Source organism: Cuculus canorus, chromosome 6 (genome assembly GCF_017976375.1).
Source record: "Cuculus canorus isolate bCucCan1 chromosome 6, bCucCan1.pri, whole genome shotgun sequence".
Lineage (NCBI taxonomy): Eukaryota > Metazoa > Chordata > Aves > Cuculiformes > Cuculidae > Cuculus > Cuculus canorus.
In genome coordinates this window covers 25,418,311-25,433,108 of record NC_071406.1, presented here as the reverse complement: position 1 = coordinate 25,433,108, position 14,798 = coordinate 25,418,311, and the positions used below count along the sequence as shown (strand labels likewise).

The window sequence follows — 14,798 nt, the reverse complement described above, 5'->3', positions numbered from 1 at the left end:
GCTCTGTCTTCACAATTTGGCTACAATTTTTAAGTTGGAAAACATGCTAGTCACAGTATTTTTGTGGAACATTTTATGTAGCAACTAATTCTCTTCTGGATAAACATGACAGCTTAACATTTAACATCCTTTAATCTTTAAGTATGTTCTGCCTTTTTACAGGAAATTGAGCTCAGAGAAAAAGCTCAAAAAGAAGACCAGGAGTTTGATGAACTTGTAGCTTTTATTCAGCAACGACTGTCACAGACAGAGGTAAAATATTTTCTGACTGATTTGAAAAATATTCAAACCCATAACAGGGAACTTGAAACTAATTTAAACTAATATTTTTCAGCCTATTACTCTGATCAAAGACATTGAAAATCAGACGGTTTTAAGTGATGAGGATGCTATCTTTGAATGTGAGATTAAAATTAATTATCCAGAAATTAAACTTTCATGGTACAAGGGAACCCAGAAACTGGACTCTAATAACAAATATGAAATTAGAATTGAAGGTGATCGCCACATACTAAGAATTAGGAACTGTCAACCTGAAGATCAGGGAAATTACAGAATAGTATGTGGACCACACATTGCCAGTGCCAAGCTAACTGTGATTGGTAAGTGTACTTCTGAAACATGTATTTAAATTAATTTACACTTTAATTATTTCACCCTCTGACATCTGCTAAAATATATGTTTTAACGTGCTGATAGAACCTGCAGTTGAACGGCATCTTCATGACGCTACTTTCAAGGAAGGAAACACATGCACGCTGTCTTGTCAGTTCTCTATCCCGAATGCCAAGTCTCAGTGGTATAGAAACGGGAGACCCATTAAGATAGGAGGGAGATATTCAACACAAGTCTCTGACAAAGTACACAAACTCATCATCAAGGATGTTAGAACAGAAGACCAGGGACGGTATACCTGCAAGCTTGACAATCTAGAAACAGCTGCAGATCTAGCCATTGAAGGTTTGTAAACAGATTTAGAATCTCTTTATTATAAAAGTGATAAACAGATTCTTGATGTTCCATTAAAAGGAAAAAATGAAAATATAAGAAACTAAATATTTCTTAAAGAGATATATTCTGAAACTTGGAAACTGACTAAACAAATTTTGGTGTCTCTTTTTTTAAAATTATGTGACATAGTTGTGTAAGTTAGTATTTTTAACTAGATAATTATTACTAATGTCACCTGGCCCTCAAACAATCCGTGTCATCCTTGCTGTTATTTAGTTTTTCTCATAAATATTCTCATATTTTCCTTGAATTTCCTCTTTTTCTTAATTATTCTTGAATTTTCTTAATGACTTTTCTTGTATAATTTATCTGCACAGCAATCTTGTTATAGTTGTATTCTTATGACTTCTAATCTTCATTCTTATATAGAAATCTTCAGAGAAGATGAAATCTCTGTTTCTTACTATTTCAAGATCTGTTGTTGTCTCTTATTATAATATAGATATTATTAGGAAAACACTGAGAAGGAATTAGATAAGCTAAATGGTCTGATGCTGCATAACAACTGATACATTTTTTGTTTCTAAAAACAGCAGAACCAATTCAGTTCACAAAGAGCATACAGAACATTGTAGTGAGTGAACATCAGTCTGCAACCTTTGAGTGTGAGGTGTCTTTTGATGATGCAGTCGTGACATGGTATAAAGGCCCCATTGAACTGACAGAGAGCCCCAAGTACAGCTTCAGAAGTGAAGGGCGCTGTCATTATATGACTATTCACAATGTTACTGCAGAAGACGAAGGTAAAAATGCATGAAATACTCATGCTAATGCTGCTCTTCTATCTGATTATGTGGTCCATTCTAAAGATAAAAGCATATAAATGTCAACGTTTTTGGCTATTGCAGGTGTTTATTCTGTAATAGCTCGTCTTGAACCAAGAGGAGAAGCAAGAAGCACTGCAGAGCTCTATCTGGTAACAAAAGGTTAGCAAATTTGTTAAACAAATTTGTGATCATAGCCATCTGCAATTTTGTGAGTTTGAAACAGTAGTCTGGAAAAAAAAAGAGAGAGTCTTAAAAGAAATCTAATATTCTTTTGCAGAAATCAAACTGGAGTTGAAGCCACCAGGTAAAGATCACAAGCAAGACCGGCACAAGATCATGTCTGTACTCTGTCATAGATTTAGTGCTTTGCTCTGCTTTATCTTTTCTTTTTGAATTCTTTTTTCCTGATTATAGTAAGTCAACCTTATACCCTGAAAAAAATATTCCTCATTCATATCTACGAGGAACAATTTATTCTCATAAGCAGTGTCAATGAATACTGTGATATCTCCAAAATCAGTGATATTAATGTGCCTGTGATCCTATTTTGTGCAGTATGGGAACCCACATTCTCGAAAACATAAAAGTTTATATTTGTTTGAATGACTGAGGAACAGAACAATGAAGAGGTACCAATGAATAGATCCAATGTTGTCTGCAAAACTGGAAAAAAACAACCAAGGAAGCAAAATGGATAGCAATCATTTCCCTATGATATACAGTGATCTTTTCCAAATATTCTTAATGGCCTTCTCTAAAATGATGCAAGAATTATTTAGAAATAAAATGGAACAGTGTAGAGTCTGACCAAACTGAAAGATTAATGCAGTTAATTATGTACTGGTCTAGCTAGCTTCTTCTTAAGGAGGAAGCTACAATCCTTCTGTGATAGAACAGAGAGCTTAAAGCACTGTGTACTACTCTTCTTGGGGACAGCACATTCAAATCTATTCTGTTTCCAATGGTCAATTAAACATTTTCATTTTCTAGATGTTCCTGATGCCAAGGTTGCAGTTCCACCTCAAAAAGCAGTTGAAGGTAGGGTAAAACCATACTTGTTCCATGGTGATGTTTTATAACTTCACTGAAGCAGCAGGTCAGTGGGAACCTCAGAGAAAAATCTTAGAGAAATCAGTGATAAAATCTAGTTAAGTGTCTTTATACAATTACAACATGAGCAAGATTGGCTTGGATAAGTGTGTTTTGCTGTATGAAAGGTGAAAACTATATGCAGGCAGTGGTAGAAATGAAGTCTTTTCTATTAAAAAGAGTTTGTCCGTTAGATGTTGTTTCCTGTCAGTCTCTTCCTTTATTTCTATTTTCTTCTTCTGATCATTCTTTATTTTCAACTTTTTCGTCTTTTTGCCACAGAAATATCTTTTAAACAAGCTGTCTGAAATATCACTCTTTGGGGTGAAAAAATAAAGAAAATAAAATTCAAATATTCTTTTAAGGCCATACAATGGATGTTTATTGCAAATAAACTCTCCCTAGGCCCTGGTATCAGATTACAGACTACAAACATTGCATAAATTTCTGTTACTTTCAATAGTTTACTATGAACCTTTGAAGTTCAATCTTCTAGGTTTCATTTCCAGGACAATTTCATAGATGCTTACAGTGACAGCCGGAGGAGAGAAGATTTTATATTAAGAGGAATTATTGTCAGAAAGGACAGGAGAGTGGTGACAGGAAAGAAAACAAAGCTAAGAAGGATCGGGGTTCAAGTAAAGGTAGACTGGGAATTCCCACTCAAAATATATTCTTCCAGCTACAGCAAGTTTCCAGAATGAGTACCATGTTTGCTTTTATTCTACAGCAGCAATAAGATAATCTTATCTATTTTGCAGATAGACTAGGATTTTTCTTAATTTACAAAAAATAAATCATACATTGAATTCTAAATATTTCATTTTTTTCTGCAAGCTGCCCCTATTCCTATTCTTCTGCCTCTTGTTCCACCACCAGAGGAGAAAAAGCCAGGTAAGGATATTTGGACAGTGTATACATGTTACATTTGGACTGTTGGGTTGGGGTTTTTTAATTTGATTTTTTAAATATATTGTCTTTAAGCAGAAAAAAAGGTTCCAGTAAAGAAAGTCTCCAAAAAGGTGGCCAAAAAAGGTCCTGAAGAAGTCCCACCACCTAAAGGTAACTTTTTCTTCTTTTAAAAAAAAAACCTCTTTTTGAAATAGTAAAATTGCTTCTTGGAAACAAGTCAATTTGTTTTTAATTATCTTGAATCAATCAAGCCTTTCTGATTTTTGTCTTTATGTTAACAACATACACATTTTAAATCCAAGATGATTAGGACTGCTTACAAAAATAGTCACTCTTTGAACCATCTGTGAGGGTGAAATCATTTCATTAACTGTGAACATCCAATACATACTGCAAATTCCAGGCTGTTATATGGATAATCTTTTTTTTAAGTTCCGGAGGTGCTGCCAGAGAAGCCCAAAGAGATCAAAGTAACATCCATGGCAAGGAGAGAAGAGATTCGTGAAGAAAAGAAGGAAATATATGAAAAGCCCAAAGAAATTTATGAAGAGTGGGAAGAAGATTATGGAGAAGACCACGAGTACTATGTCAAAGAAGAAGGCTATGATGAAGGGGAAGAGGAATGGGAAGAAGCTTATGAGAAAAGAGAGGTGACTTATGAAGAAAAACAAGTAATTCACGAAGAAGGTATTTTAATTATCATACCATTTTATTTCTTCTCTTTTGACATATTTATTATTAAGGCCCCAAAATTTTGAGCCAGGCAGTATTTTTTTTTTTTTGTTACAATAACTCAAACCTTAATATACTACCAAGTTTTAACTGGCACTTGATGCTAAGGCAAGGAGTCTAGTGTGGTGAGGTATAGATGCAGATAGAAATGTATAGTTAATAATTTGATTGCGAAAGGACTTTGCAGATTGAGACTTCTTTAAAACTTAATATGATTTAGTAGTTTGTAAGGATATTTGTCGTATTGTAAGGATATTTGTCATTTTAGTTTTGGATATTTCTTCTATGTTTTCCATGTATTCTAGATAAACTTGATTTAGGTTAAATATTTCAAACATTAATTATTTGATATTACTCGCTGTATTTTGCGACTCCTTGCATGTTTTAACCGTTTTGGTTAGTAGTAACATGTATGCTTCTATGAAAAGAATTTGGCTCTGATGAGAAATCATCAAACTTGGAAATAAGCAGAAAATATTGCTGTGACAATTGGATCTCCAAAACTCTGTGTCTATTTTTCAACTTCATAAACTTCTAATGGGATAACTAATAACTTTGTGCATATTGAACTTTTAGACAATACATTTTTCATCGTTAAGCAATGTTCTTATTTTTAAAGTGGTTGAAGTTCCTAAGAAGCCTGAGCGAAAACCACCAGCAATTACAGCTGAAAAGAGGGAAAAGAAAGAAGTAATGGTTCATAAAGGTATGACTTTCTTGCAAAGATAGCAGTGACAGGCAGATTAAGATTTCTGATGCATCCTCTTCAAGCTCAGCTGTGATGGTTATTCACATTTCCTTAAAAAGGAGAGAATTCTCTTTTTGTTGGACAGTGCCATGAGCAAGGCTGATGGCAGCCCTTCCTCTTCCTGCACCTCATATTTCTGAGGAGAGAGGCAGTAGTGGTAATAGGGGTAATTTGGCAAAATCAAACTGAGCTTCAATTATCTTTACTTCTTTCAATATATTAGCTATGGGCATGCGTGGTGCTTTTCAGCCAGCAAATGCTGCACTTCTGAGAAGTGTCTCCTGTGTAGATCACTGCATGTCTTTCAGGAAGGGTGGGCCTCATCACCAATTTCACAAGGACCTTTACCACCACTGTTCACTGCCAGTGAACAATACACCAGTGAACAATGCACAGGATGCGTAAAAGTTATAACTAAACAAGAAAATAACCAGTTCTACCTGGTTTGTGTCCAGAAAATAGTTTGCAAGATTATTTTTACAATAAATATATCTGAATCACTTACAGTTGTCAAGAAACCTGTCGATGAAAAAGTGGAGATAACCACTCAGAGGGTTGCAGAAGAAAAAGTCAAACGGGCTGAGGGTAACTACTGCTTAATTACCTTAATGTCATCTCTACATGGAAGTAGTGGCTATTAATACTTAGCTGATCTGCATATACATTTATATTTATTTAACATTAGTATGATCAATTTTTCAGTCTTTGAAACATCTAATAAAAGTTTCTGCTGAACTATATAAAATGAAGTTGAAAACCTTTTTAGAGGAAAATACTAAATGCAGATGCTAACCACCAATGCTTTAAGAAAAGAAGTGAGCGTAAAAATGCATTTGGTGAAACTGTATGTTTCACTCTAAGCTGAAAACGTGAAATCCCCGTCTTCCTCGGATTTCCAGCTTGAGCTGTCTACTAGGATGTCTTGGTTAATTGTTCAACTATAAAATAGAGATGCATCCTTATTCTTTTGCTAACCTTTTCCCATTCTGCGGTAGGAGTCTATTAGCTGCATTTGAATAAATGTCAGGACATAACCTGTGTTACAAACGCCCTGAGTTACCCAGCTCCTTTAGAAGGCAACAACAAAATGAATCAAGTTTATGCCTTCTGTTGCTCTGTATGGTTCCAAGGTGTCTCACTTAGTCACTGAGTTAGATTATGTTTGCCTTTTTTTTTTGTTCTTCTCAACATGACTGAGTAACAAAATTTTAATGCCAACAGTTACCAAGAAAGTTATACCACCAAAACCCACACCAATGATCATTGAGGAAAAAGTTATGAAAAAGGAAGGTACAGATCAGCATCTTTCAATTGCAGTTTACATTTCTTCCAGCACCCTGTGTGTTCTTGTGCTCCTTGTGAAAATGTAGGCCTGTGTACCTGGATCTATTGTACTAATCATGCTGTGACTACTCCCAATGTTTAAAAAGCATATGTACCATGTTTTTATCTTTCTTAAAGACTATTTTTAACAAGTCTGTGGCTAACCTTTTTATTCTTGTTTAAACAACCTGCAGGATATTGCAGTATGATTTATTTTTTTCTTCATCTGTTATGCCTGCTGACCTATGCTTCTATGCTTTCATAATAATGGCTCAGTGCCCTAAAATTCCTTTGAAGAACCACCTTCAGAATTCTTCTATTAGACTATTTCTAAAAGATTGAGCATGCATTTATTTTCAGTTTTGGGCTTAAAGTTGTCCATGTCTTTAGTCTTTAACAGATACTAAATATTATACTTGTATGCTTGTTCTGTGTTCAGTATTTTAGAATATGAATACTGTCTAAATATGTCTAAGATTTACATGTGCAATACAGATACAGATTTGATAAAAACTCACATGCTGACAATCACTAATGTGGATCTAGAATATAAAATACTAAAACAAAATCCTATCTTTAAAGTACCGACAGTAGAAACATGGAGTGTTTCAGAAGAAAAGATGTCGGTTTCTGTCCACAGAGAAGAAGAGTATTCATATGTCACAGGTATGTACTAAGCCAAAAATCTGTGCACCCAAATCAAAACAATATTTCAATCCTACTAGATTTGCTTTTAATTTCTTTTTATGTATGGCAAATTACATATTTAGACACATCTTACATTTGTCTTTCAATATGCATTGCTTCTTTTTGTTCATTGTGTTATGTAGCCTCAGTTTTCTTTAGACTGATAGATGTCAACATCTCAACTATTTTATCTTAACATTGTTTAAATGCTTTTCTTTGAAGAGCCAACAGAGCATGAGAAAACAGTTGAAGAAAGATTCTTTGAAGCTCTTTACCCAATTGAAGGTAGAATGATTAAGAATGAGAGGCTAATCAATATTTAATATTTTTTAAACAGTTTGAATTTGTAGTTAAACAAAATTTATTGCAAAATTTGTACATGCTCTTGGTTTTCTGGATTCTTTTTTTTACATATTAGTATATGTGTTGCAGTGATCTTTGTGTACTAGATACACGTAATATCTTCTTAAGAGCTTTTCAGATTTACTGCAGAAGTTGATGTTCCCTGTCATCAAAGTTTGTATCTTAAAAATTCCTATTGTAGCACATGAGGAAGTTGAAGAGGAGGAGGAAGAGGAAGAAGAAGTCATTTCTACAGAACTGGAGATTCCTCATGCTGGAGGTGAATAAAACCTTTATATCATCATTTGTTCCATTTTTCTGAACTTTCACATTATCTGCTTGTACTTATGTTTACCAAAAGATAGCACGTCAGGACTGAAATCTTTCTACGGCTCTACTTCAAAAGTTATTGCATTTCTAAATCTAATTACTCTTCACAACTCCTTTAAATAATTCCTTGAATAGCTTTTTCTTGAGATAAGCATATTGTCATATTGTCTCTACTTGATAAAACAGCATACTTTTTAACTTACAGTGCTTGCTTATCCCGCATGTTAAAAGTAGCCTATTGTGATTCACCAGCTATCTTTACAATCTTATAAGTGTTCATCACTTATCTCTTTAAAGCGCCTGACATACCAGAGAGGCATGTTCCAGAAGAAAGAAAGCCTGTTCCTGTTCCTAAGAAAGAGGCTCCAGCTAAAGGTATTTCTAATTCCCTAAGGAAACAAAAAAAAAAGAAAAGAAAAAAAAAAAACAACCACCCCCCCCCAACAAACAAAACAAAGAACAAACAAATTGTCTTTCCTTAAATTATTTTTCATGTTTTCTTGAATATATTTACGAATTTATTCTCTATGTGGCTGCTTTGATTTTGCATTATCTCCACATGAATCATTTGATTTTACGTTATCTCCATACTTTCACTTTTTCATTTGTGCTTTAACTTAGCTTATATCTTGCACCTGTCTCAGCTCAGGGCCTTTTCTTTCCTATCAATCTTGTGCTTGTTTTTTGCCCTTCGGATATGTGGCTTTTGCAGACAAGGTTGGGGCATTTTTACTTCAATGGAGTGTCATGAAAGTTCATAGTGCAGAAATGTTAACACTGGAATTTTATACTGTCATAATGTCTTTCCCATGTGGTCCACTGTCTGTCCAAAAGGTCATACATTATATTGTGTTCAGTGCTCAGCTTCTTGTCCAAACACTATGTTCTATAAAGCAATCTTGGATTACTGAAATCTTGATAAATGATCCATAAACTAAAGCTCTCTCACCTTGACAATGTTTTCCAAAGTGCCTGAAGTCCCTAAGAAACCTCTCCCAGAAAAGAAAGTTGCTGTTGCTAAAAAGGAGGTGTCTCCACCAGCAAAAGGTACAGCATCTTTTGAATGTGTTTTTTAACCAGTCCTGTACTGCTGTGCCATTTTTCTAACTGCTATTCACTTATCAACATAAACATGTGATATAGTCTTTGTGTGTTATGTTGTATGTCTATTCTCATCTAACACAAACTCCAAAGCCTTAGAAAGATTACTTAAATTTCAATACCTTTAAAGTTCCTGAGGTACCTAAAAAAAACTATGCTGTGTGAAAAGTTTTATCCTCTTCCCAAAGAAGAATCTTCACCTGCCAAAGGCATACTTAGTGATGGAGTGTATATGTACCTATTGAATATCTTTGTCTTTTCTTTTTTTTGCTAGCCTATGTGTGAACATGTTTATGTTAGAAATTTATTTTTTATGTGTAATTCTCTGTGCATTTATAATAGTTTTTAAGGCCAAGTGTACTTGAGTAGCTCTTTCTTCAATTAAGAAATCAGTATTAAAGCACTTTATAGGCTTCCAGAGACTGATTTTATTTTTTTTTTTTTTTCAAATGTATGTTGTTCTTGTCTCATACCTTTCTATGTTAATGTATGAATGTGTTATCTGGTGCATCTTGATATTCTTATAAATGGATTAATGAATTTCTATAATATTCGAACATATCTTTGAAATATGGAATTTAGTTATCCTACATTTTATCATTTTTAAGTGCCAGAGGTGCCTAAGAGATCTCCTCCTGAGAAAAAAATTGCTGTTCCAAAAAGAGAGGAAGCTCCACCACCTAAAGGTACACCTAAAGAAATAAAATTCTTTTCTTTTTATCTTAAGCATCTTATTTATATCCAATTTCAGTTTAGATTGTTAAGTGAATCGGGTTTTAATTGTACTTCAGTTACCTTAGCTATGTATGTTTTCTGTCAGCTTTCTGGATAACTGCTATTGATGCAGTCTTAAAACACCTGTCATTTTAGTTACTTAATTATATAATTCATGTTTCTGAAGTGCCAGAAGTACCTAAGAAACCAGCTCCAGAAGAGAAAATACCACATTTTGCTAAAGCTGAAGAAGTTCCACCTGTAAAAGGTACAATTTTGTTCGCTGCAATATTGTTTTTTGTAGTCTTCAGGACATTGCATTTGTCTCAGCTTGCTCAACTGTTGTGTTTTGTAAGCAAAATATGTCCATGAATAACCTTCTGAAATTATACATTTCTGTTGTGTGATACTTTTGCCAGTTTTGCACTTTATGTGTCGTAAAACCTAAAACTAAATACTTTTTTCTTCAGTGCCTGCAGTTCCTAAGAAACCTGTCCCTAAAGAAAAAGTAGCTCCTGCTGTTCCTAAAAAAGTTGAGGCTCCTCCTGCGAAAGGTATGCTTTCCAGCAGAATGAGAGTACATTTTCTCAGCTTCTGTGTATATGTTCTGTATTATTATCAGTCGTTGATTTGTGCTTCCCCTGTGAATTCTGCTGTTCTGATTTAGTGACGATGGATCATTACAGCATGTCATGTGTTGCACAATACTTACTAAATATTGTTTCTAAGTATTAAATCCCTGTTATTTGTTGTGTGCTCAGGACACTTAAGCAATTCTTTGTGAACTTAAATTTAACACTTTGCAACATTGCATTCAGAATGGAATTAGAAAAGCATACAGTAAATATTACTGTCTTTCAAAGTTCCCGAAGTGCAGAAGAAAGCCACTTTTGAAGAAAGAGTACTTATTACAGAAGAAAGAATGTCTATTGCCATTCCAGAGGAAATCCCAGTACCCGAAGGTACACTATAAACAGACAATAGTGAGAAATGTGATTTGTCTATAAGTCATTTGTTCTAAGACCAAGATAAACATACACAAAAATTTTGTGTTAGTTATTTTGTATTGAACATTCTACAGCTTCTTGAGTGCCATTTACCATTTCAGTCTTGAATACCAGAGTCCTAACACATTGACATGAATAGAAACTCTGCCACTGAATACAATGAGCTTCAGATCAGGATCTCATGAACTGGTAGTAAGAAGTATTAATGCATAGCATTGATATTAGATTCCACTAATTAGGAGTGTAACCATCCATTTGTCATACTCTCTACAAAGCTCTCTGTAGCCCTGCGGATAACAATACCATTTCTCTCCACTGTGCTAGATTCTCACCAGGTCTTTTAGTTCACAGTCTCATAATGACGGAAGGTTGAGATCAGTTGTTTTAAATTAGCGTAATTCCACAAAATATCTACTTCAAGAAAGCTGAAACCAACATTTTGACCATTTTTATATCCCATTAATAACTAGCCAGTCAAGACTATATATTGTAATAAAAAACATAACTGAGTTTTTAAAAGCAGGTATGGAAGTTTTCTATCTAAAATATGAACATGCAAATGTATATTCATGTGGACACACGCACTGTTATTTTCCGTTTGTCTCCTGCAAATTAACATTTTACTGCAGAACAAAGTTGATGTTTTCCCTGATACAGTCACATTTGTAGATGTGCACTGTCAGACTTTCCTTTCAGTTCTTGACCAACTCTTCTTATCTTATTCCTGTCCTTCTTACTTCCATGGAGCTGGATCAAGGAACAACCACTGACTCTTTGATTCATTTCCCCCCACCTCAGCTGTTGTGTTGGGGAATTTTGGGGAGCCAAGACCTTCTGACAGACAGACAGTTGATCAGTGAAGGATATTTGTGAGATAAAACACCAAACAATAGCGTGCAGAGGGCATAGACAAAACACACCTTTTAGAGCAAATCATACATATCTGTGTGAGCAGCACCTTCTGTACTGTATGAATGTCTGTCATATAAGACTTGTAAAGTTGGTCTTCACCTTCTTCATCCATTAATTCCCTCTTCCCTCCACCAAAAATACTAAACTTAATAATTCTCTTTAAAGAACCAACAGTTGAAGAATGGGCTGAAGAAGAAGCAGAGGAAGTGTCCATTTCCATTCACAGAGAAGAGATTTCTGAAGGTACATCCACAATTCAGAAATATTAGGCAAAATTAATTGTGTGGATTAATATCTACTCTTTCATAAATAAAAATTTACTATTATATATATATTTCATATCTTATACATTTTGATGCTAAGAATGTCTACAATCTCTATTGCTTACTTTTGAAAATTGCAGCAAAGCCTGTTTTGATATAGTGAAAATAATGAGATATCTCTTAGATACTGAGAATTATCAGCCCTTCTTTTATTTTTTCCCTACAAGAATTCTCTATTGAAAGTTCCTCTTCCACAAAGTTAAATGGCTGAAGTAAAGGTCCATCAAGATATCATGGTGCACTCCTGGTTCCTCAGACTCTATCATCATGAAATAAATAAATAATTTCCACCTGTAAGTTTATTGGTGGTAACACTGCTGTGAAGGACAGTGACACTGGTTGACTCAATTTCCATTACAAGAGGCACTGTAGAAAGTATTTTCACGGACTGACTTTAATCAAGGGATTTTCTTGGAATTTGAGAATTAGTGAATTAATGGAGAGAGGAATGGAAAGTGCTGGTCTAATACTTTGAAAGCTGACCATTTTCAAATTCCATAGAAATACAACATGAGAGCTCAATCTCAGTTCCGTTTAAGTTGCTTGGAGTTTTTCCATTGGCTTCAGAGGGAGTAGGGCGGCTTGAATGTAGATTTTGTAATCTATAAAATAAACACACTGCTTATTCTTGTCTTACAAATATTTTGTTGCTTACCAAGGCGATAAAGTCACTAATAAATGCCAAATACTTAAGTATATTTTTTATTTTACTCTTTTGAAGTGACTGAAGAAGAGTCTTACTACATAGAGGAGAGGGTAACTGTTCCTAAGAGAGAGGAAGCCCCACCCACTAAAGGTATACATCCTTCTCATTACAAAACATTGGTATTTTCATCATTCTGAACTTTACATTGCCACTACATGTTCGTTCCATTTGTACTTATTTGTATTATGGAAATGTGTGCATGCTACAGTGATACTACTCATCTTCATAAAACTATGTATTGTAATCTTTTAAAGTGCCTGAGAAGCATAGGAGAATTGCCCCTGAACCAAAAGTTCCAGCTGCCCCTAAGGAAGCTCCAGGAGTTAAAGGTATAAACCAGTTCCTCATCTACGTGATATATCTTCCAGGGGATTATGTTTGTCTTATTGTCTTGCTTGTTCCTGTTGATGTGGGTAGTGTCTGTTTCCGGTGATGAAAAGTTGTTTCTTATTCAGTCTGTTAGTATGAAAAGTATTGTTTATGTTAACTCAGTAAAACACATTGTGATGTAGTAGACAATTACAAATATTACGACTTAATATTCTTTCTCATCTTCCTTCTCGTCTTGCTCATATTTCTAAAGTTCCTGAAATTCGTAAGAAAGCAGTTCTTAAAGGGAAAGCACCTGTACCTGTGCCTAAAAAAATGGAGGCTCCACCAGCAAGAGGTATATCAGTGGATTTTTCCTGTTGCAAAAAATGCTTTTTATTGTGCATTTCATCTTTAACATATCTGCACGATTATAAAAAATGTATCTTATACATCAAATTTCTTCAACATTAAACATGTACTTATGTCCATTTGTCTACAAGGTGATCTGTGTTGTCTTGATGAGATTTATGTGCTACTTCATCTTTTATGTTATACCTGTTGGTGAAATCAATCAAGTTTTCTAAAATTGCCCAATCTTTTTTAAGAGCCTACAGAAGAATGGGTACCCACTTTTGAGACAGAAGTTGAAGAGCCTCCATCCACCATAGGTAAACAAACTGAGAATATTATTATCATGGAGATTTTTTTCTTTGGCCTTACAGTATATGTGTTTAGGCATTTTACTTAACTAAATTTTTGTTTGTTAGTGTCTGTAACCTCTGTCTAGATCTCCTCTTTTTACTTATTTTTGTGCTATGCCTGTAAAATACACTCTTCTGCAGTGTCTCATTTTTGTTGCTGTCAAAGTTTGTTTAGCACTTTCTTTTAAAAAGAATTAGATAAGTATAAAGAACTTACATATGTCTACGTTTCAAATATTGCAATTAAATATTCTTAAACATTATTTTTAAGTGACTGAAGTTCACAGGAAAATTATCACAGAAGAAAAAGTTGCAGTTGCTAAAAAAGAGGAGGCTCCACCAAAAAAAGGTATATAATTTTTCAGAGCTACACTAGAGGAGTCTTTTTTCAGAATACTGATTTACATTTATAATGTCTAGTTGTCTGACAGAAGCTGTAATGATCAGTGTTTGCTGTCTTTTTTTAATCTGACCTGAAGAAATGTTTAGTCTCTGCATTTGTGTTTTGTCTTCTGATTACATTCATAAATAGTGATTATTTCAAAATCTTCTAAAATGAACTTTTTTTTAAAAAAAAATGCCAGCAGTGCCCAAGAAGCCTGTGCCAGAAAAGAAGGTACCTGTTCCAATTTCACAGAAAGCGGCAAGTCCTCCAGGTAAATATACAGAAGTTCATATGAAAGTAGAGAAGGCTTTTAAATATCGGATGTCCCTGTGCATGATACTTACCATCTGCCTGGTTAAAAAAATCCCAGTCTCTTCTGACTTGATTATAAATGAAAGGATCTTTGTCTTCTCCCAGGCAGAAGAATGCAAGAGGTAACAAAGAACAGTTGCACAGCTGCATTCACTGCATTTTCTAGACACTATATAACTTCATTGATCACTCTGTGCTTAAGAGCTTTGGAAAGCAGAGTAAAAACATTTACTCAGTAAAGAATTTAAATAATACGAATACACATAGAAAAATCATCAATATTTTACAATATTGTCAATATACAGTGAAGGGGTTCAAACTTAAAAATATGTCCTTTTTTTCTATCATTTTCTTGTGTTTGAAAAGTGATTTTGTTATGTCACC

At 34.3% G+C, this 14,798-nt stretch overlaps 1 protein-coding gene across 1 annotated transcript in view; it reads left to right on the top strand.

Annotated features, from left to right (window-relative positions):
- The window catches only part of TTN (titin), a 240,400-nt gene that overhangs the window by 87,237 nt on the left and 138,365 nt on the right, over positions 1 to 14,798 (top strand). The window contains 28 exon segments of the mRNA XM_054069478.1: positions 163 to 252; positions 335 to 602; positions 700 to 960; positions 1,545 to 1,754; positions 1,860 to 1,937; positions 2,056 to 2,082; positions 2,769 to 2,816; positions 3,705 to 3,761; positions 3,852 to 3,929; positions 4,212 to 4,466; positions 5,131 to 5,217; positions 5,767 to 5,844; positions 6,481 to 6,549; positions 7,165 to 7,248; positions 7,814 to 7,891; positions 8,239 to 8,316; positions 8,911 to 8,988; positions 9,651 to 9,728; positions 9,944 to 10,024; positions 10,227 to 10,310; positions 10,620 to 10,718; positions 11,841 to 11,918; positions 12,720 to 12,794; positions 12,959 to 13,033; positions 13,288 to 13,371; positions 13,622 to 13,684; positions 13,989 to 14,066; positions 14,302 to 14,373. Of these exon segments, the coding sequence (XP_053925453.1) occupies positions 163 to 252; positions 335 to 602; positions 700 to 960; positions 1,545 to 1,754; positions 1,860 to 1,937; positions 2,056 to 2,082; positions 2,769 to 2,816; positions 3,705 to 3,761; positions 3,852 to 3,929; positions 4,212 to 4,466; positions 5,131 to 5,217; positions 5,767 to 5,844; positions 6,481 to 6,549; positions 7,165 to 7,248; positions 7,814 to 7,891; positions 8,239 to 8,316; positions 8,911 to 8,988; positions 9,651 to 9,728; positions 9,944 to 10,024; positions 10,227 to 10,310; positions 10,620 to 10,718; positions 11,841 to 11,918; positions 12,720 to 12,794; positions 12,959 to 13,033; positions 13,288 to 13,371; positions 13,622 to 13,684; positions 13,989 to 14,066; positions 14,302 to 14,373 (2,791 nt within the window).